Here is a 22,007-nt window from a genome sequence, read left to right as displayed (position 1 = left end):
ATGTGAGGGTTGTTGAGGTGTCTGTCTGTACACTGATGTGAGGGTTGTTGAGGTGTCTGTCTGTACACTGATGTGAGGGTTGTTGAGCTGTCTGTCTGTACACTGATGTGAGGGTTGTTGAGCTGTCTGTCTGTACACTGATGTGAGGGTTGTTGAGCTGTCTGTCTGTACACTGATGTGAGGGTTGTTGAGGTGTCTGTCTGTACACTGATGTGAGGGTTGTTGAGGTGTCTGTCGGTACACTGATGTGAGGGTTGTTGAGCTGTCTGTCTGTACACTGATGTGAGGGTTGTTGAGCTGTCTGTCTGTACACTGATGTGAGGGTTGTTGAGGTGTCTGTCTGTACACTGATGTGAGGGTTGTTGAGGTGTCTGTCTGTACACTGATGTGAGGGTTGTTGAGCTGTCTGTCTGTACACTGATGTGAGGGTTGCTCACAACAACACCGTGACTGCTACTATAAATGACTCCTGAAGAAAAAGCATCATGGATGATAACAAAAGACTGCGAGTGAAAGAGGGAAATGAACAATTACACGGAGAGTTAGTGGCTTGACGACTGTTTGTTGATGCTCAGTAGGTCAGTTTAATTGAGACAGGAAATGCTCTGCTGTACCGCCTGCCAAACAGTTTATGCGGTGTCAGATTTCTCCATCGCCCTCTGTGACGAACAAAGGGCCCCCCGCGAGGCTCCCGCGGCCTTGGCTATTCAGATATGACAGGCCTGGACCATATGACAGGCCTGGAGGCTGTGTGAGATGATTTCCCTCCCCCAGGTTCCCACCAACAGCAGGGCCAGGGAGGATCTAAGTCTATCAACATTAGCTGAAATGCAACATGGACTATTGATTGCAATTACACAACCGCCCCCAATTACACAACAGCTGCTTTCTAGCACTTGTGCGTTAACAGATCATTTGTAGCTGTCATCAACGGGCTAAGACCATCAGACCATCAGCCCATCAGCCCATCAGACCATCAGACCATCAGACCATCAGACCATCAGCCCATCAGACAATCAGACCATCAGCCCATCAGACCATCAGCCCATCAGACCATCAGCCCATCAGCCCATCAGACCATCAGACAATCAGACCATCAGCCCATCAGACCATCAGCCCATCAGACCATCAGCCCATCAGACCATCAGCCCATCAGCCCATCAGACCATCAGCCCATCAGACCATCAGACCATCAGCCCATCAGCCCATCAGACCATCAGCCCAAAAGCCCATCAGACTGGTACATCAGAGAAGATAGCTTCCACACCTTCCCAAACAAGGAAAGCAGAGCTAGAATACAGAGCCCTTAATTTGAGAGGAATATTTTCTAAAGTGGCCAAGGCATTTCTGTTTAATCTAATAATCGGGACAGAGAGAGAGACAGAGAGAGGGACAGAGAGAGAGACAGAGAGAGGGACAGAGAGAGAGACAGAGAGAGAGGGACAGAGAGACAGACAGAGAGAGTGAGTGCTAAATCCTGTTTTGTTTCAAAGGTAGACTTTTGAGTTGCTGCCGTCACCACCAGCATCAGCAGCAACACATTCAAAGCTGATGACGTCCATAATGGTTCTAATGGTATTCACAGAGAGAAACCTGGGTATTCACAGAGAGAAACCTGGGTATTCACAGAGAGAAACCAGGGTATTCACAGAGAGAAACCTGGGTATTCACAGAGAGAAACCTGGGTATTCACAGAGAGAACCCTGGCTCTGCTCTGGGCATGGAGAAACAGAGAGACATCTCAGGGATGGGCCCTATCCACTGGCACGTCACTCTACTTCAACAATAAACAAAGGGTCTCTGCCCAGTATGTCCTCTCAGAAACATCATCATTTTTTAATTATTTTTTTATTTTTTATTTCACCTTTATTTAACCAGGTAGGCTAGTTGAGAACAAGTTCTCATTTGCAACTGCGACCTGGCCAAGATAAAGCATAGCAGTGTGAACAGACAACACAGAGTTACACATGGAGCCAAACAGTTTAATAAGTAGAAGAGTGGACAGTGTATGCTTCCAAAATCCAACATTTGCATTTATCCAATCCATGACTTTCTAGTTTGAGCCATACAATATCTACCGACCAAAGATAATCTATTCAGCTCATTATGACTTCTTAGTGGCCATTTTGGATTACAATCTTTCAGACAGAAAGAGTACAATACATTTGTGTTGTAATGTAGACTGAAATCCAATCGTCCAGAATGGTGGGGGATCCATCACAATCTCCCCGTTACGTTGCTGAAAGAGATCCTGCTCTGCCTCTGAGGGTATTTACATGTTTCACCGAGGAATTACTTACAAGATGTGTGTGTGTGTGTGTGTGTGTGTGTGTGTGTGTGTGTGTGTGTGTGTGTGTGTGTGTGTGTGTGTGTGTGTGTGGACAGAGGTCTCGTGTGCAATCACATTCCTGTCCCATTCCACTGAGAGTCCCCACTTCACCAGAACAACAGAGGTGTGCTTCCAGCTTCATGACTCCTACCAGCCACCATACGTTGGCCGCCAGTTGGAGGATGTCAAATAATATTCATGCAGCAGCTGTAACCAGGCCATTCTCAACTTGGGAGTTGTCCTTAGTCAGTCATATTCACAATGGCTTCCTTCTAAAAATGCATATCCCTCGTCTCCTCCTCCTCCAGAATCCTTTGTCTGAATAAATAATATGAAGGTGTGGTGACAGAGAGCCTGGACGGTAACAGAGAGCCTGGACGGTAACAGAGAGCCTGGACGGTAACAGAGAGCCTGGACGGTAACAGAGAGCCTGGACGGTGACAGAGAGCCTGGACGGTAACAGAGAGCCTGGACGGTAACAGAGAGCCTGGACGGTAACAGAGAGCCTGGACGGTAACAGAGAGCCTGGACGGTAAACAGAGAGCCTGGACGGTAACAGAGAGCCTGGACGGTAACAGAGAGCCTGGACGGTAACAGAGAGCCTGGACAGTAACAGAGAGCCTGGACGGTAAACAGAGAGCCTGGACGGTAACAGAGAGCCTGGACAGTAACAGAGAGCCTGGACGGTAACAGAGAGCCTGGACAGTAACAGAGAGCCTGGACTGTAAACAGAGAGCCTGGACGGTAAACAGAGAGCCTGGACGGTAACAGAGAGCCTGGACAGTAACAGAGAGCCTGGACGGTAAACAGAGAGCCTGGACGGTAAACAGAGAGCCTGGACGGTAACAGAGAGCCTGGACAGTAACAGAGAGCCTGGACAGTAACAGAGAGCCTGGACAGTAACAGAGAGCCTGGACAGTAACAGAGAGCCTGGACAGTAACAGAGAGCCTGGACAGTAACAGAGAGCCTGGACAGTAACAGAGAGCCTGGACGGTAAACAGAGAGCCTGGACGGTAAACAGAGAGCCTGGACGGTAACAGAGAGCCTGGACAGTAACAGAGAGCCTGGACAGTAACAGAGAGCCTGGACAGTAACAGAGAGCCTGGACAGTAACAGAGAGCCTGGACGGTAACAGAGAGCCTGGACGGTAAACAGAGAGCCTGGACGGTAACAGAGAGCCTGGACGGTAACAGAGAGCCTGGACGGTAAACAGAGAGCCTGGACGGTAACAGAGAGCCTGGACGGTAACAGAGAGCCTGGACGGTAACAGAGAGCCTGGACAGTAACAGAGAGCCTGGACAGTAACAGAGAGCCTGGACAGTAACAGAGAGCCTGGACAGTAACAGAGAGCCTGGACAGTAACAGAGAGCCTGGACGGTAACAGAGAGCCTGGACAGTAACAGAGAGCCTGGACAGTAACAGAGAGCCTGGACAGTAACAGAGAGCCTGGACAGTAACAGAGAGCCTGGACAGTAACAGAGAGCCTGGACAGTAACAGAGAGCCTGGACGGTAACAGAGAGCCTGGACAGTAACAGAGAGCCTGGACAGTAACAGAGAGCCTGGACAGTAACAGAGAGCCTGGACAGTAACAGAGAGCCTGGACAGTAACAGAGAGCCTGGACAGTAACAGAGAGCCTGGACGGTAACAGAGAGCCTGGACAGTAACAGAGAGCCTGGACAGTAACAGAGAGCCTGGACAGTAACAGAGAGCCTGGACAGTAACAGAGAGCCTGGACGGTAACAGAGAGCCTGGACGGTAACAGAGAGCCTGGACGGTAAACAGAGAGCCTGGACGGTAAACAGAGAGCCTGGACGGTAACAGAGAGCCTGGACAGTAACAGAGAGCCTGGACAGTAACAGAGAGCCTGGACAGTAACAGAGAGCCTGGACAGTAACAGAGAGCCTGGACGGTAACAGAGAGCCTGGACGGTAAACAGAGAGCCTGGACAGTAACAGAGAGCCTGGACGGTAACAGAGAGCCTGGACGGTAAACAGAGAGCCTGGACGGTAACAGAGAGCCTGGACGGTAACAGAGAGCCTGGACGGTAACAGAGAGCCTGGACAGTAACAGAGAGCCTGGACAGTAACAGAGAGCCTGGACAGTAACAGAGAGCCTGGACAGTAACAGAGAGCCTGGACAGTAACAGAGAGCCTGGACGGTAACAGAGAGCCTGGACAGTAACAGAGAGCCTGGACAGTAACAGAGAGCCTGGACAGTAACAGAGAGCCTGGACAGTAACAGAGAGCCTGGACAGTAACAGAGAGCCTGGACGGTAACAGAGAGCCTGGACAGTAACAGAGAGCCTGGACAGTAACAGAGAGCCTGGACAGTAACAGAGAGCCTGGACAGTAACAGAGAGCCTGGACAGTAACAGAGAGCCTGGACAGTAACAGAGAGCCTGGACAGTAACAGAGAGCCTGGACAGTAACAGAGAGCCTGGACAGTAACAGAGAGCCTGGACGGTAACAGAGAGCCTGGACAGTAACAGAGAGCCTGGACGGTAACAGAGAGCCTGGACGGTAACAGAGAGCCTGGACAGTAACAGAGAGCCTGGACGGTAACAGAGAGCCTGGACGGTAACAGAGAGCCTGGACGGTAACAGAGAGCCTGGACAGTAACAGAGAGCCTGGACAGTAACAGAGAGCCTGGACAGTAACAGAGAGCCTGGACAGTAACAGAGAGCCTGGACGGTAACAGAGAGCCTGGACGGTAAACAGAGAGCCTGGACGGTAACAGAGAGCCTGGACGGTAACAGAGAGCCTGGACGGTAACAGAGAGCCTGGACAGTAACAGAGAGCCTGGACGGTAACAGAGAGCCTGGACGGTAACAGAGAGCCTGGACAGTAACAGAGAGCCTGGACGGTAACAGAGAGCCTGGACAGTAACAGAGAGCCTGGACAGTAACAGAGAGCCTGGACGGTAACAGAGAGCCTGGACGGTAACAGAGAGCCTGGACGGTAACAGAGAGCCTGGACGGTAACAGAGAGCCTGGACAGTAACAGAGAGCCTGGACGGTAACAGAGAGCCTGGACGGTAACAGAGAGCCTGGACGGTAACAGAGAGCCTGGACGGTAACAGAGAGCCTGGACAGTGACAGAGAGCCTGGACGGTAACAGAGAGCCTGGACAGTAACAGAGAGCCTGGACGGTAACAGAGAGCCTGGACGGTAACAGAGAGCCTGGACAGTAACAGAGAGCCTGGACGGTAACAGAGAGCCTGGACGGTAACAGAGAGCCTGGACGGTAACAGAGAGCCTGGACAGTAACAGAGAGCCTGGACAGTAACAGAGAGCCTGGACAGTAACAGAGAGCCTGGACAGTAACAGAGAGCCTGGACAGTAACAGAGAGCCTGGACAGTAACAGAGAGCCTGGACGGTAACAGAGAGCCTGGACGGTAAACAGAGAGCCTGGACGGTAACAGAGAGCCTGGACGGTAACAGAGAGCCTGGACAGTAACAGAGAGCCTGGACAGTAACAGAGAGCCTGGACGGTAACAGAGAGCCTGGACGGTAACAGAGAGCCTGGACAGTAACAGAGAGCCTGGACGGTAACAGAGAGCCTGGACAGTAACAGAGAGCCTGGACAGTAACAGAGAGCCTGGACGGTAACAGAGAGCCTGGACGGTAACAGAGAGCCTGGACGGTAACAGAGAGCCTGGACAGTAACAGAGAGCCTGGACAGTAACAGAGAGCCTGGACGGTAACAGAGAGCCTGGACGGTAACAGAGAGCCTGGACGGTAACAGAGAGCCTGGACGGTAACAGAGAGCCTGGACAGTGACAGAGAGCCTGGACGGTAACAGAGAGCCTGGACAGTAACAGAGAGCCTGGACGGTAACAGAGAGCCTGGACGGTAACAGAGAGCCTGGACAGTAACAGAGAGCCTGGACGGTAACAGAGAGCCTGGACGGTAACAGAGAGCCTGGACGGTAACAGAGAGCCTGGACAGTAACAGAGAGCCTGGACAGTAACAGAGAGCCTGGACGGTAACAGAGAGCCTGGACAGTAACAGAGAGCCTGGACAGTAACAGAGAGCCTGGACGGTAACAGAGAGCCTGGACGGTAACAGAGAGCCTGGACAGTAACAGAGAGCCTGGACAGTAAGAGAGAGCCTGGACAGTAACAGAGAGCCTGGACGGTAACAGAGAGCCTGGACGGTAACAGAGAGCCTGGACGGTAACAGAGAGCCTGGACAGTAACAGAGAGCCTGGACAGTAACAGAGAGCCTGGACGGTAACAGAGAGCCTGGACAGTAACAGAGAGCCTGGACAGTAACAGAGAGCCTGGACAGTAACAGAGAGCCTGGACAGTAACAGAGAGCCTGGACGGTAACAGAGAGCCTGGACGGTAACAGAGAGCCTGGACAGTAACAGAGAGCCTGGACGGTAACAGAGAGCCTGGACGGTAACAGAGAGCCTGGACAGTAACAGAGAGCCTGGACAGTAACAGAGAGCCTGGACAGTAACAGAGAGCCTGGACGGTAAACAGAGAGCCTGGACGGTAACAGAGAGCCTGGACAGTAACAGAGAGCCTGGACAGTAACAGAGAGCCTGGACGGTAACAGAGAGCCTGGACGGTAACAGAGAGCCTGGACGGTAACAGAGAGCCTGGACAGTAACAGAGAGCCTGGACGGTAACAGAGAGCCTGGACGGTAACAGAGAGCCTGGACGGTAACAGAGAGCCTGGACGGTAACAGAGAGCCTGGACAGTAACAGAGAGCCTGGACAGTAACAGAGAGCCTGGACAGTAACAGAGAGCCTGGACGGTAACAGAGAGCCTGGACGGTAACAGAGAGCCTGGACAGTAACAGAGAGCCTGGACGGTAACAGAGAGCCTGGACGGTAACAGAGAGCCTGGACGGTAACAGAGAGCCTGGACGGTAACAGAGAGCCTGGACAGTAACAGAGAGCCTGGACAGTAACAGAGAGCCTGGACGGTAACAGAGAGCCTGGACGGTAACAGAGAGCCTGGACGGTAACAGAGAGCCTGGACAGTAACAGAGAGCCTGGACGGTAACAGAGAGCCTGGACAGTGTCCAGTTCGGTTACTTAGTAACTTCTTCCAGAAAAGTTTGAACAATGATGTAACGGTTTTTCTCCTCTTCGTCTGAAGAGGTGAGGCGAGAAGGATCGGAGGACAAATATGCGGCATGGTAATTGTCCATGGTATTTATTTAAACACATTTAAAAACATAGAATGCCCACCCAACTCACGTCCTGACCAACTAAAACAAACAATTAACACAATAACTAGGGTCAGAACGTGACAAATGACTGCGAAACCACAACAAACACAGTACACACACACACACACACACAAAAGTGTAAACTCCTTTCTCCCAGAGCATTTGCAAAATGTATATTTAGATATCAAATCAAACTGTATTTGTCACATACGCCGAAAACAACAGACCTTACAGTGAAAAGCTTTACTTACAAGCCCTTAATCAACAACGCAGTTCAAGAAAATGTAAGAAAATATTTACTAAATAAACTAAAGTAAAAAAAATCGAATCAATCAAAAAGTAACACAATAAATGTACATAACAATAATGAGGCTATATACAGGGGGTACCGGTACAGAGTCAATGTGGAGGATATATACAGGGGGTACCGGTACAGAGTCAATGTGGAGGATATATACAGGGGGTACCGGTACAGAGTCAATGTGGAGGCTATATACAGGGAGTACCAGTACAGAGTCAATGTGGAGGCTATATACAGGGGGTACCGGTACAGAGTCAATGTGGAGGCTATATACAGGGGGTACCAGTACAGAGTCAATGTGGAGGCTATATACAGGGGGTACCGGTACAGAGTCAATGTGGAGGATATATACAGGGAGTACCAGTACAGAGTCAATGTGGAGGCTATATACAGGGGGTACCGGTACAGAGTCAATGTGGAGGATATATACAGGGGGTACCTGTACAGAGTCAATGTGGAGGCTATATACAGGGGGTACCTGTACAGAGTCAATGTGGAGGATATATACAGGGGGTACCGGTACAGAGTCAATGTGGAGGATATATACAGGGGGTACCGGTACAGAGTCAATGTGGAGGCTATATACAGGGGGTACTGGTACAGAGTCAATGTGGAGGCTATATACAGGGGGTACCGGTACAGAGTCAATGTGGAGGCTATATACAGGGGGTACCGGTACAGAGTCAATGTGGAGGCTATATACAGGGGGTACCGGTACAGAGTCAATGTGGAGGCTATATACAGGGGGTACCGGTACAGAGTCAATGTGGAGGCTATATACAGGGGGTACCTGTACAGAGTCAATGTGGAGGATATATACAGGGGGTACCTGTACAGAGTCAATGTGGAGGATATATACAGGGGGTACCTGTACCGAGTCAATGTGGAGGATATATACAGGGGGTACCTGTACAGAGTCAATGTGGAGGATATATACAGGGGGTACCTGTACCGAGTCAATGTGGAGGATATATACAGGGGGTACCTGTACAGAGTCAATGTGGAGGATATATACAGGGGGTACCTGTACCGAGTCAATGTGGAGGATATATACAGGGGGTACCTGTACCGAGTCAATGTGGAGGATATATACAGGGGGTACCTGTACCGAGTCAATGTGGAGGCTATATACAGGGGGTACCTGTACCGAGTCAATGTGGAGGATATATACAGGGGGTACCGGTACAGAGTCAATGTGGAGGATATATACAGGGGGTACCTGTACCGAGTCAATGTGGAGGCTATATACAGGGGGTACCGGTACAGAGTCAATGTGGAGGCTATATACAGGGGGTACCGGTACAGAGTCAATGTGGAGGATATATACAGGGGGTACCTGTACAGAGTCAATGTGGAGGATATATACAGGGGTACCGGTACAGAGTCAATGTGGAGGCTATATACAGGGGGTACCGGTACAGAGTCAATGTGGAGGATATATACAGGGGGTACCGGTACAGAGTCAATGTGGAGGATATATACAGGGGGTACCGGTACAGAGTCAATGTGGAGGATATATACAGGGGGTACCGGTACAGAGTCAATGTGGAGGCTATATACAGGGGGTACCGGTACAGAGTCAATGTGGAGGATATATACAGGGGTACCTGTACAGAGTCAATGTGGAGGCTATATACAGGGGTACCTGTACCGAGTCAATGTGGAGGATATATACAGGGGGTACCGGTACAGAGTCAATGTGGAGGATATATACAGGGGGTACCGGTACAGAGTCAATGTGGAGGATATATACAGGGGGTACCTGTACAGAGTCAATGTGGAGGATATATACAGGGGGTACCTGTACCGAGTCAATGTGGAGGATATATACAGGGGGTACCGGTACAGAGTCAATGTGGAGGATATATACAGGGGGTACCTGTACCGAGTCAATGTGGAGGATATATACAGGGGGTACCGGTACAGAGTCAATGTGGAGACTATATACAGGGGGTACCTGTACCGAGTCAATGTGGAGGCTATATTACAGGGGGTACCTGTACCGAGTCAATGTGGAGGCTATATACAGGGGGTACCTGTACCGAGTCAATGTGGAGGCTATATACAGGGGGTACCGGTACAGAGTCAATGTGGAGGATATATACAGGGGGTACCTGTACCGAGTCAATGTGGAGGATATATACAGGGGGTACCTGTACAGAGTCAATGTGGAGGATATATACAGGGGGTACCGGTACAGAGTCAATGTGGAGGATATATACAGGGGGTACCGGTACAGAGTCAATGTGGAGGCTATATACAGGGGGTACCTGTACCGAGTCAATGTGGAGGCTATATACAGGGGGTACCTGTACCGAGTCAATGTGGAGGCTATATACAGGGGGTACCTGTACCGAGTCAATGTGGAGGCTATATACAGGGGGTACCTGTACCGAGTCAATGTGGAGGCTATATACAGGGGGTACCTGTACCGAGTCAATGTGGAGGATATATACAGGGGGTACCTGTACCGAGTCAATGTGGAGGATATATACAGGGGGTACCTGTACCGAGTCAATGTGGAGGATATATACAGGGGTACCTGTACCGAGTCAATGTGGAGGATATATACAGGGGGTACCTGTACCGAGTCAATGTGGAGGATATATACAGGGGGTACCGGTACAGAGTCAATGTGGAGGATATATACAGGGGGTACCTGTACCGAGTCAATGTGGAGGATATATACAGGGGGTACCTGTACCGAGTCAATGTGGAGGATATATACAGGGGGTACCTGTACAGAGTCAATGTGGAGGATATACAGGGGGTACCTGTACAGAGTCAATGTGGAGGATATATACAGGGGGTACCGGTACAGAGTCAATGTGGAGGCTATATACAGGGGTACTGGTACAGAGTCAATGTGGAGGCTATATACAGGGGTACCGGTACAGAGTCAATGTGGAGGCTATATACAGGGGGTACCGGTACAGAGTCAATGTGGAGGCTATATACAGGGGTACCTGTACAGAGTCAATGTGGAGGATATATACAGGGGTACCTGTACAGAGTCAATGTGGAGGATATATACAGGGGTACCTGTACCGAGTCAATGTGGAGGATATATACAGGGGGTACCTGTACCGAGTCAATGTGGAGGATATATACAGGGGTACCTGTACAGAGTCAATGTGGAGGATATATACAGGGGTACCTGTACCGAGTCAATGTGGAGGATATATACAGGGGTACCTGTACAGAGTCAATGTGGAGGATATATACAGGGGTACCTGTACCGAGTCAATGTGGAGGATATATACAGGGGGTACCTGTACCGAGTCAATGTGGAGGATATATACAGGGGGTACCTGTACCGAGTCAATGTGGAGGCTATATACAGGGGGTACCTGTACCGAGTCAATGTGGAGGATATATACAGGGGGTACCGGTACAGAGTCAATGTGGAGGATATATACAGGGGGTACCTGTACCGAGTCAATGTGGAGGCTATATACAGGGGTACCGTACAGAGTCAATGTGGAGGCTATATACAGGGGGTACCGGTACAGAGTCAATGTGGAGGATATATACAGGGGGTACCTGTACAGAGTCAATGTGGAGGATATATACAGGGGGTACCGGTACAGAGTCAATGTGGAGGCTATATACAGGGGGTACCGGTACAGAGTCAATGTGGAGGATATATACAGGGGGTACCGGTACAGAGTCAATGTGGAGGATATATACAGGGGGTACCGGTACAGAGTCAATGTGGAGGATATATACAGGGGGTACCGGTACAGAGTCAATGTGGAGGCTATATACAGGGGGTACCGGTACAGAGTCAATGTGGAGGATATATACAGGGGGTACCTGTACAGAGTCAATGTGGAGGCTATATACAGGGGGTACCTGTACCGAGTCAATGTGGAGGATATATACAGGGGGTACCGGTACAGAGTCAATGTGGAGGATATATACAGGGGGTACCGGTACAGAGTCAATGTGGAGGATATATACAGGGGGTACCTGTACAGAGTCAATGTGGAGGATATATACAGGGGGTACCTGTACCGAGTCAATGTGGAGGATATATACAGGGGGTACCGGTACAGAGTCAATGTGGAGGATATATACAGGGGGTACCTGTACCGAGTCAATGTGGAGGATATATACAGGGGGTACCGGTACAGAGTCAATGTGGAGACTATATACAGGGGGTACCTGTACCGAGTCAATGTGGAGGCTATATTACAGGGGGTACCTGTACCGAGTCAATGTGGAGGCTATATACAGGGGGTACCTGTACCGAGTCAATGTGGAGGCTATATACAGGGGGTACCGGTACAGAGTCAATGTGGAGGATATATACAGGGGGTACCTGTACCGAGTCAATGTGGAGGATATATACAGGGGGTACCTGTACAGAGTCAATGTGGAGGATATATACAGGGGGTACCGGTACAGAGTCAATGTGGAGGATATATACAGGGGGTACCGGTACAGAGTCAATGTGGAGGCTATATACAGGGGATACCTGTACCGAGTCAATGTGGAGGCTATATACAGGGGGTACCTGTACAGAGTCAATGTGGAGGCTATATACAGGGGGTACCTGTACCGAGTCAATGTGGAGGCTATATACAGGGGGTACCTGTACCGAGTCAATGTGGAGGCTATATACAGGGGGTACCTGTACCGAGTCAATGTGGAGGATATATACAGGGGGTACCTGTACCGAGTCAATGTGGAGGATATATACAGGGGGTACCTGTACCGAGTCAATGTGGAGGATATATACAGGGGGTACCTGTACCGAGTCAATGTGGAGGATATATACAGGGGGTACCTGTACCGAGTCAATGTGGAGGATATATACAGGGGGTACCGGTACAGAGTCAATGTGGAGGATATATACAGGGGGTACCTGTACCGAGTCAATGTGGAGGATATATACAGGGGGTACCTGTACCGAGTCAATGTGGAGGATATATACAGGGGGTACCTGTACCGAGTCAATGTGGAGGATATATACAGGGGTACCTGTACCGAGTCAATGTGGAGGATATATACAGGGGTACCTGTACCGAGTCAATGTGGAGGCTATATACAGGGGGTACCTGTACAGAGTCAATGTGGAGGCTATATACAGGGGGTACCTGTACAGAGTCAATGTGGAGGCTATATACAGGGGGTACCTGTACAGAGTCAATGTGGAGGCTATATACAGGGGGTACCTGTACCGAGTCAATGTGGAGGATATATACAGGGGTACCTGTACCGAGTCAATGTGGAGGATATATACAGGGGGTACCTGTACCGAGTCAATGTGGAGGATATATACAGGGGGTACCTGTACAGAGTCAATGTGGAGGATATATACAGGGGGTACCGGTACCGAGTCAATGTGGAGGCTATATACAGGGGGTACCTGTACAGAGTCAATGCGGAGGCTATATACAGGGGGTACCTGTACCGAGTCAATGTGGAGGATATATACAGGGGGTACCTGTACCGAGTCAATGTGGAGGATATATACAGGGGGTACCTGTACCGAGTCAATGTGGAGGATATATACAGGGGGTACCTGTACCGAGTCAATGTGGAGGATATATACAGGGGTACCTGTACCGAGTCAATGTGGAGGATATATACAGGGGGTACCTGTACCGAGTCAATGTGGAGGATATATACAGGGGGTACCTGTACCGAGTCAATGTGGAGGATATATACAGGGGGTACCTGTACCGAGTCAATGTGGAGGATATATACAGGAGGTACCTGTACCGAGTCAATGTGGAGGATATATACAGGGGGTACCGGTACAGAGTCAATGTGGAGGCTATATACAGGGGGTACCGGTACAGAGTCAATGTACAGGTTAGTCAAGGTCATTTGTAAAGTGACTATACACGGTAAAAACAATTGCGGGGGGCGGGGGGGGGAGCTGTTAAGAAGCCTTTTGGACCTAGACGTGGCGCTCCGGTACCACTCGCCGTGCGGTAGCAGAGAGAACAGTCTATGACTATGGTGGTTGGAGTCTTTGGCCATTTTTAGGGCCTTTCTCTGACACCGCCTGGTGTAGAGGTCCTGGATGGCAGGCAGGTTAGCCTCGGTGATGTACTGGGCCGTACGCACTACTCTCTGTAGCTCCTTGTGGCCGAAGGCCGAGCAGTTGCCATACCAGGCGGTATCATGATGCTCTCGATGGTGCCACTGTACAACTTTTTGAGGATCTGAGGACCCATGACAAATCATTTCAGTCTCCTGAGGGGGAATAGGCATTGTCATCACAACTGTCTTGGTGTGTTTGGACCATGATAGTTTGTTGGTGATCATAGTGGACACCAAGAAACTCTAAGCTCTCAACCTGCTCCTCTACAGCCCTGTCGGTTAGAACGGGGGCGTGCTCGGCACTCCTCTTCCTTTGTCTTGATCACGTTGAGGGACAGGTTGTTGTGCTGGCACCACACTGCCAGGTCTCTGATCTCCTCCCTATTGGCTGTCTCATCGTTGTCGTTGATCAGGCCTACCATTGTTGTGTCGTCGGCAAACTTAATGATGATGTTGGAGTCGTGCTTGGCCCCGCAGTCATGGGTGAACAGGGAGCACAGGAGGGGGCTAAGCATGCACCCCTGAGTGGCCCCCGTGTTGAGCATCAGCGTGGCAGATGTGTTGTTGCCTACCCTCACCACCTGGGGGCGGCCCGTCAACTGTGGGACATTATATAGACGCGTGTGCCTTTCCAAATCATGTCCAATCAATTGAATTTACCACAGGTGGACTCCAATCAAGTTGTAGAAACAATTCAAGGACGATCAATGGAAACAGGATGTGCTTTAGCTCAATCTCGAGTCGCATAGCAAAGGATCTGAATACTTATGTAAATAAGGTTATCTGGTTTTATGTTTTATACATTTGCAAAGATATAAACCTGTTTCCGCTTTGTCATTATGGGGTATTGTGATGTCATTATGGGGTATTGTGATGTCATTATGGGGTATTGTGATGTCATTATGGGGTATTTTGTGTAGATTGATGAGATTTGTATTTAATTTAATCCGTTTTAGAATGAGGCTGTAATGTAACAAAATGTGGAAAAAGGGAAGGGGTCTGAACACATTCCATATACACTGTACATGTGATATTTCAGTTTTTATTCGTAATAAACACATGGACAGGTTGGGTGACACCTCGATGGGCTACAGAGTAATAACACACAAGGCACAATGGCAGACAGATGTATGATAGAAAAAAAGCGAAAGATTATGTAGAGAAAGAAGGTATGGAAATGGTGTACTTACAATAAACACGGAGGTCCTGACAACAAAATCTCTAAAAACCTGTTTTTGCTTTGTCGTTATGAGGTATTGTTTGTAGATTGATGGGGGGGGGGGGGGGGGGGGGTTATTATAGAATAAAGCTGTAACATAAATAAAAAGTGGAAAAAGTCAAAGGGTCTGAAAACTTTCCACGTGCACTGTATCTCCTATATATAGGACAGACACTTATGAAAACCGTATTCCGTATGATTCATTTTTTTACTGTCTGTTTTGCCATGTATTCATGTGTTATTCAATGCGTTTCTATGGGCTATAGTCGGCCAAATTCAATATTTTATCAAATAATTGTTTTATATCTTTTTTTTCTTTTTTTTTAACATTCATGGGTCCTAAGATTCTAAATTAAATAGTTAAAAGATCAATCTTAAAACAATTCCATATGTTAGCTTAGTAGAATCCCCTCTACCCCAAAGGTTAGACTTTTTTTTTTTTATATCCATAATTATCCATGTAGCCTATAGGCCTACCGTTGCTGCTGTGTGCCTCTATCTCATCTGCATATTGGATCAATGAAAGAAGGATGGGATTGACCTTAATGGAGGACCAGAGGGTGAAACCTGTTTAACTAGAATGGAATAAAACTCAATGACGTGAGGCAGGTGAAGATGACAAAACACACCTAAAGAAATGTAAACAAATAAAAGGTCAAGTCAAATAGTATGTAAAACCCCCAACATGGAATGCATCATTTCATGCTTTCAAGTACTTATACAAAATGGAATTCAGATCTTATTGGGACACATGTTGAGTAAGAGTATCATAGCGCTCCACCAGCTGACCTCCAGTCAGAACTCTAGAGACACATGGACAGGTTGGGTGACACCTCGATGGGCTACAAAGTAATAACACACAAGGCACAATGGCAGACAGATGTATGATAGAAAAAAGCGAAAGATTACGTAGAGGAAGAAGGTATGGAAATGGTGTACTTACAATAAACACGGAGGTCCTGACAACCTCAGAGACACTTTGCCTTAGTTCAGCCGCAGTGCCAGGTTTACTTAGTCCCCTTGTAAATTTCCTGGTCTCCGGATGTACTGGAACAGACATTGTCGAGTTCTGCCTTTCATCAATTTCTTTCAAGAATTGATTAAACGTCAAATAAAAGTTCAAACTGAATTCATAAACCGGTTAATTAATCAGTTTATTCAACACCACTAGTGCGCACATTGCGTTTGAAATTGGATCATGTTTAGGTGGTTGAGTATGCCTTTTGATCTCATAATTTGCACCAATTACAAGTGAAAGTTGTATTGTATTACTTTCACTTGTAGCCGTTACATTCCCCCGCGGAGTTATTGTTGTCATAATAAACCATTCTTCAGAGCTGTCACGGTCTCATTACCGCTGCCCCTCCGTCTCCAAATGGTCGGTGACGGTGTAGGCTCATGCGACGACGTCAGCCAGAAGAAATCACTAGTATTCTGCCAGCAACACAAATAACGTCACGTCCATATGGTAATGTTGAAACCTTCAAAATAAAAGCGCCCATTTCAAAACATTGCAATGTGGATAACTAATTTAAAGAATAAATAATTGTAATCAATTGCCACTTTTATTGTACCAACAAGAAAAGGCAATCAGCAATTCGCCAAGCATAGTGAATATTTCTCTAACATGAGAATCTTTGTCGTGTGGATACCGCTGAGGGTTTTCTGAATAATATTATATTCCACCGAGTGTGAGACATGATCACAATCTGTGTGTTATGAAGGACATTGTAATGGAAAGCTTTAAAGAATATGCGTGAACCAAAATATCAACTTTCAGTTCCAAGCACCATTGCCCTTGTTGGACTAGGCTGCCCATATGTAAGAGACATTTAGGAATTGAAATGAAATGGATCTATGCATATGACAGATAGGGTTTACGAAGTGTAGCATTCGAGAGGGTATTGAGGGTGTGCTGCCAGACAACAGAGAGAGCTCAGCCTAATAATGGCAAAATACAATGTTCACACTGGTATGCTGAGAATACTGGGCTGTAGAGACCTGTTATAGACCTGTTATAACGACCAATGATGGACTGGCATACCTGTTATAACGACTAGTGATGGACTAGCATACCTGTTATAACGACTAGTGATGGACTGACATACCTGTTATAACGACTAGTGATGGACTAGCATACCTGTTATAACGACTAGTGATGGACTGACATACCTGTTATAACGACTAGTGATGGACTGGCATACCTGTTATAACGACTAGTGATGGACTAGCATACCTGTTATAACGACTAGTGATGGACTGGCATACCTGTTATAACGACTAGTGATGGACTAGCATACCTGTTATAACGACTAGTGATGGACTAGCATACCTGTTATAACGACTAGTGATGGCCTGACATACCTGTTATAACGACTAGTGATGGACTGACATACCTGTTATAACGACTAGTGATGGACTAGCATACCTGTTATAACGACTAGTGATGGACTAGCATACCTGTTATAACGACTAGTGATGGACTGACATACCTGTTATAATGACTAGTGATGGACTAGCATACCTGTTATAACGACTAGTGATGGACTGACATACCTGTTATAACGACTAGTGATGGACTGACATACCTGTTATAACGACTAGTGATGGACTAGCATACCTGTTATAACGACTAGTGATGGACTGACATACCTGTTATAACGACTAGTGATGGACTAGCATACCTGTTATAACGACTAGTGATGGACTAGCATACCTGTTATAACGACTAGTGATGGACTAGCATACCTGTTATAACGACTAGTGATGGACTGACATACCTGTTATAACGACTAGTGATGGACTGACATACCTGTTATAACGACTAGTGATGGACTGACATACCTGTTATAACGACCAGTGATGGACTGACATACCTGTTATAACGACTAGTGATGGACTAGCATACCTGTTATAACGACTAGTGATGGACTAGCATACCTGTTATAACGACTAGTGATGGACTAGCATACCTGTTATAACGACTAGTGATGGACTAGCATACCTGTTATAACGACTAGTGATGGACTAGCATACCTGTTATAACGACTAGTGATGGACTGACATACCTGTTATAACGACCAGTGATGGACTGACATACCTGTTATAACGACTAGTGATGGACTGACATACCTGTTATAACGACCAGTGATGGACTGACATACCTGTTATAACGACTAGTGATGGACTAGCATACCTGTTATAACGACTAGTGATGGACTAGCATACCTGTTATAACGACTAGTGATGGACTAGCATACCTGTTATAACGACTAGTGATGGACTAGCATACCTGTTATAACGACTAGTGATGGACTGACATACCTGTTATAACGACTAGTGATGGACTGACATACCTGTTATAACGACTAGTGATGGACTGACATACCTGTTATAACGACCAGTGATGGACTGACATACCTGTTATAACGACTAGTGATGGACTGACATACCTGTTATAACGACTAGTGATGGACTAGCATACCTGTTATAACGACTAGTGATGGACTGACATACCTGTTATAACGACTAGTGATGGCCTGACATACCTGTTATAACGACTAGTGATGGACTGACATACCTGTTATAACGACTAGTGATGGACTAGCATACCTGTTATAACGACTAGTGATGGACTAGCATACCTGTTATAACGACTAGTGATGGACTGACATACCTGTTATAACGACTAGTGATGGACTAGCATACCTGTTATAACGACTAGTGATGGACTGACATACCTGTTATAACGACTAGTGATGGACTGACATACCTGTTATAACGACTAGTGATGGACTGACATACCTGTTATAACGACCAGTGATGGACTGACATACCTGTTATAACGACTATTGATGGACTGACATACCTGTTATAACGACTAGTGATGGACTAGCATACCTGTTATAACGACTAGTGATGGACTGACATACCTGTTATAACGACTAGTGATGGACTGACATACCTGTTATAACGACTAGTGATGGACTAGCATACCTGTTATAACGACTAGTGATGGACTGACATACCTGTTATAACGACTAGTGATGGCCTGACATACCTGTTATAACGACTAGTGATGGACTGACATACCTGTTATAACGACTAGTGATGGACTAGCATACCTGTTATAACGACTAGTGATGGACTAGCATACCTGTTATAACGACTAGTGATGGTCTGACATACCTGTTATAACGACTAGTGATGGACTGACATACCTGTTATAACGACTAGTGATGGACTGACATACCTGTTATAACGACTAGTGATGGACTAGCATACCTGTTATAACGACTAGTGATGGACTGACATACCTGATATAACGACTAGTGATGGACTGACATACCTGTTATAACGACTAGTGATGGACTAGCATACCTGTTATAACGACTAGTGATGGACTAGCATACCTGTTATAACGACTAGTGATGGCCTGACATACCTGTTATAACGACTAGTGATGGACTAGCATACCTGTTATAACGACTAGTGATGGACTAGCATACCTGTTATAACGACTAGTGATGGACTGACATACCTGTTATAACGACTAGTGATGGACTGACATACATGTTATAACTTGTGTGTAACGGATGTGAAACGGCTAGCTTAGTTAGCGGTGGCTTTTGTGGAGCGATGGGTAACGATGCTTCGTGGGTGACAGTTGTTGATGTGTGCAGAGGGTCCCTGGTTCGCGCCCGGGTATGGGTGAGGGGACGGTCTAAAGTTATACTGTTACACATACAAGAAAATGCACTGCGATACGGTGAGAGACACAGCGTAGGCCAGACACAACATCAAACACACACATTCATGAAAAAACAAACAACAACAAGAATGACAGTTTAAGGACTCTTACCCCTCCCTTCCACAACACAACTTCCAGCGCACGTTTACTGTGATCACTGTGGCTGTACTCGCTTTAAGTTACAGTTTTAACAGTGGTCAAGTAGGCTACTGTGGCTATTTGATCATAATGTAGGTCTACCAGAGTGGCCCCACCATCAAAAACAATGGAGAAAAATGTATCCCATCATATTTGAACATGGAAATAGCTGTTCTATCATTCAGCCTACAGTAGCAGCCAATATGTAGTGTTCAATGTAGGACCTACATTCCATGAGTTGTGTTGTTTGATGCAAGAAACCACTTTACAAAATAAAATACATTATTATTCCTATACTATTACTACAAAGAATCAGTCAAATTATGCTTCCCTCTGCCTATTGGCTACTTATTCAAGCCTGTCTCAAAATATAACACTGCCCCTTTAAGGCTACACCGTTTAGAGGGAACATTGGTCTCAATTAATCCAATGGTTGGCTTCTTGGACTTGGGTCGGACTAATTCATTGATCATCCTTATCTGTCCAAAGTGTCAGGAAATACAACTGATTGTTACTGGGCCTCTGTCTTATTTAAAGTCCTAAGAAAACACAAATATCAGGATGAAATACACTTTTCACCAGTTTTATACTTTACTAGGGGATTGATTGAAAAATAGTGGTTGTTTTAACTTGTGCTCTTTCCAACATCCCAATTGCTGGGTAGCATCTCCTACAGAAATCTCTCATTTGATTGATCTACTGACACAGCCCCCCCGTAACGAACAATATTTGGTTAGCAGAAACACTGCTGAGTATTTCCCACTTGCCACTTTAGCCGAGACATGTAGAAAAGTTCTCTCTACAAGCCAATTGCTTTGGGGGCTATGGAGGGGGGTGGGGGGTGAAAAAATTGCTGTTGGATGTGTACAACACAGTCCTCCTCAAGAACTGCACATATTTGGTTTGTAGATCCCAGGCTGAGTATTTCCCAGCCCAGTTTATATTAGACAGGCAGTACATTTTTTCCTCTACAACCCAATACTGTAAGTATCCCATATACATTGTATTACATTGCAGTGAATTGAGTTTGTGGAGTAAGGACTCACCAGCACTCTGTATTAAAACTGTTGCCTAGCACAAGAGGCCCATTTAAGTTTAGCTGATTCTATTAAGTCGTTCTGATAACATATATATATATATATATTTGTATTTTATTGAAAGTGTATTTCTTTAAATATAGTCTACACGACACCTTTCAAAATCCCAATGTGTAAACTTTCAAAAGCAATGCTGTCATAAATAATAATACAATATTAAATCAAATACGTCAAATGATCCATTTATTTTTTTCCAAAGGTGGTTGCAATGCTGTGAAAAACAGTTGTACTGCACTAGAGTGCTAACAAAAATCGATATTCCCCAAATTTAGCATGTTTTGGAGGGGGGACTCTTATTTAAAAAAAATAGTAATATTGAATCGTGGTGCCAGCATAATATCCTGCTGCTAGGAGAACGGTAATCCATGACGTAATCTGCGTGCTCCGTTCTGGAAACAGCGGCGGCACCATTCTGTACTCCTCCACACTTCATTCATGTACAAAGACCTTGCCATTTTACTTTCTATATGAGCACGCTATGAATGTATGCTACTGTAATTATTTTTACAATTATATTTATGGGTAAAAAAAGAAAAACGTGGAAAGAAGATACCATGCACTGTCTTTCTGTTCCATAGGGGAACTAATTGTTCAATGATTTGAATATTTAAACGTTAAACGTGTAGAATTCAAATGCAGTTAAGTTCACAACATTTCAAAATTCGACATTTTAAGAGGAAATGGCAATAACCCAGTTCGTTTTTAGGAGGCCTATGTCGATTTCTCCTTTCATCAGATGGAAATCATGAGTGCAATAACTTCGGGGGCAGTAGCCAATGTGACGAGCACAACAGGCTTTATGTTATTGATCAATGATACCGCCTATGGGTCATACAAGAAACAACATTTTAATAATATTGTAGAGCGCAATGAAGTGAAAGTGGTCCAAAACATTGAAAGTTAACTATTGTGGACCATGCAAATAAAAC

The 22,007-nt window shown here is 46.6% G+C and overlaps 1 protein-coding gene across 4 annotated transcripts in view; it reads right to left on the bottom strand.

The window, feature by feature from the left end:
- Window positions 1–16,467, bottom strand: part of LOC115124084 (dedicator of cytokinesis protein 9-like) — a 229,148-nt gene extending 212,681 nt beyond the window's left edge. For all 4 annotated transcript variants that reach the window (XM_065019375.1, XM_065019381.1, XM_065019383.1 and 1 more), the window contains exon 1: window positions 16,037–16,467. In XM_065019375.1, coding sequence (XP_064875447.1) covers window positions 16,037–16,153 — 117 coding nt within the window. In that variant the 5' untranslated portion in view covers window positions 16,154–16,467. The remainder of the gene's footprint in view (window positions 1–16,036) is intronic.
- Between the last annotated feature and the right edge of the window lie 5,540 nt (window positions 16,468–22,007).

The sequence above is a fragment of the Oncorhynchus nerka genome, linkage group LG1 (genome assembly GCF_034236695.1).
Source record: "Oncorhynchus nerka isolate Pitt River linkage group LG1, Oner_Uvic_2.0, whole genome shotgun sequence".
Classification (NCBI taxonomy): domain Eukaryota; kingdom Metazoa; phylum Chordata; class Actinopteri; order Salmoniformes; family Salmonidae; genus Oncorhynchus; species Oncorhynchus nerka.
This window is presented reverse-complemented; position numbering and strand designations above follow the sequence as displayed.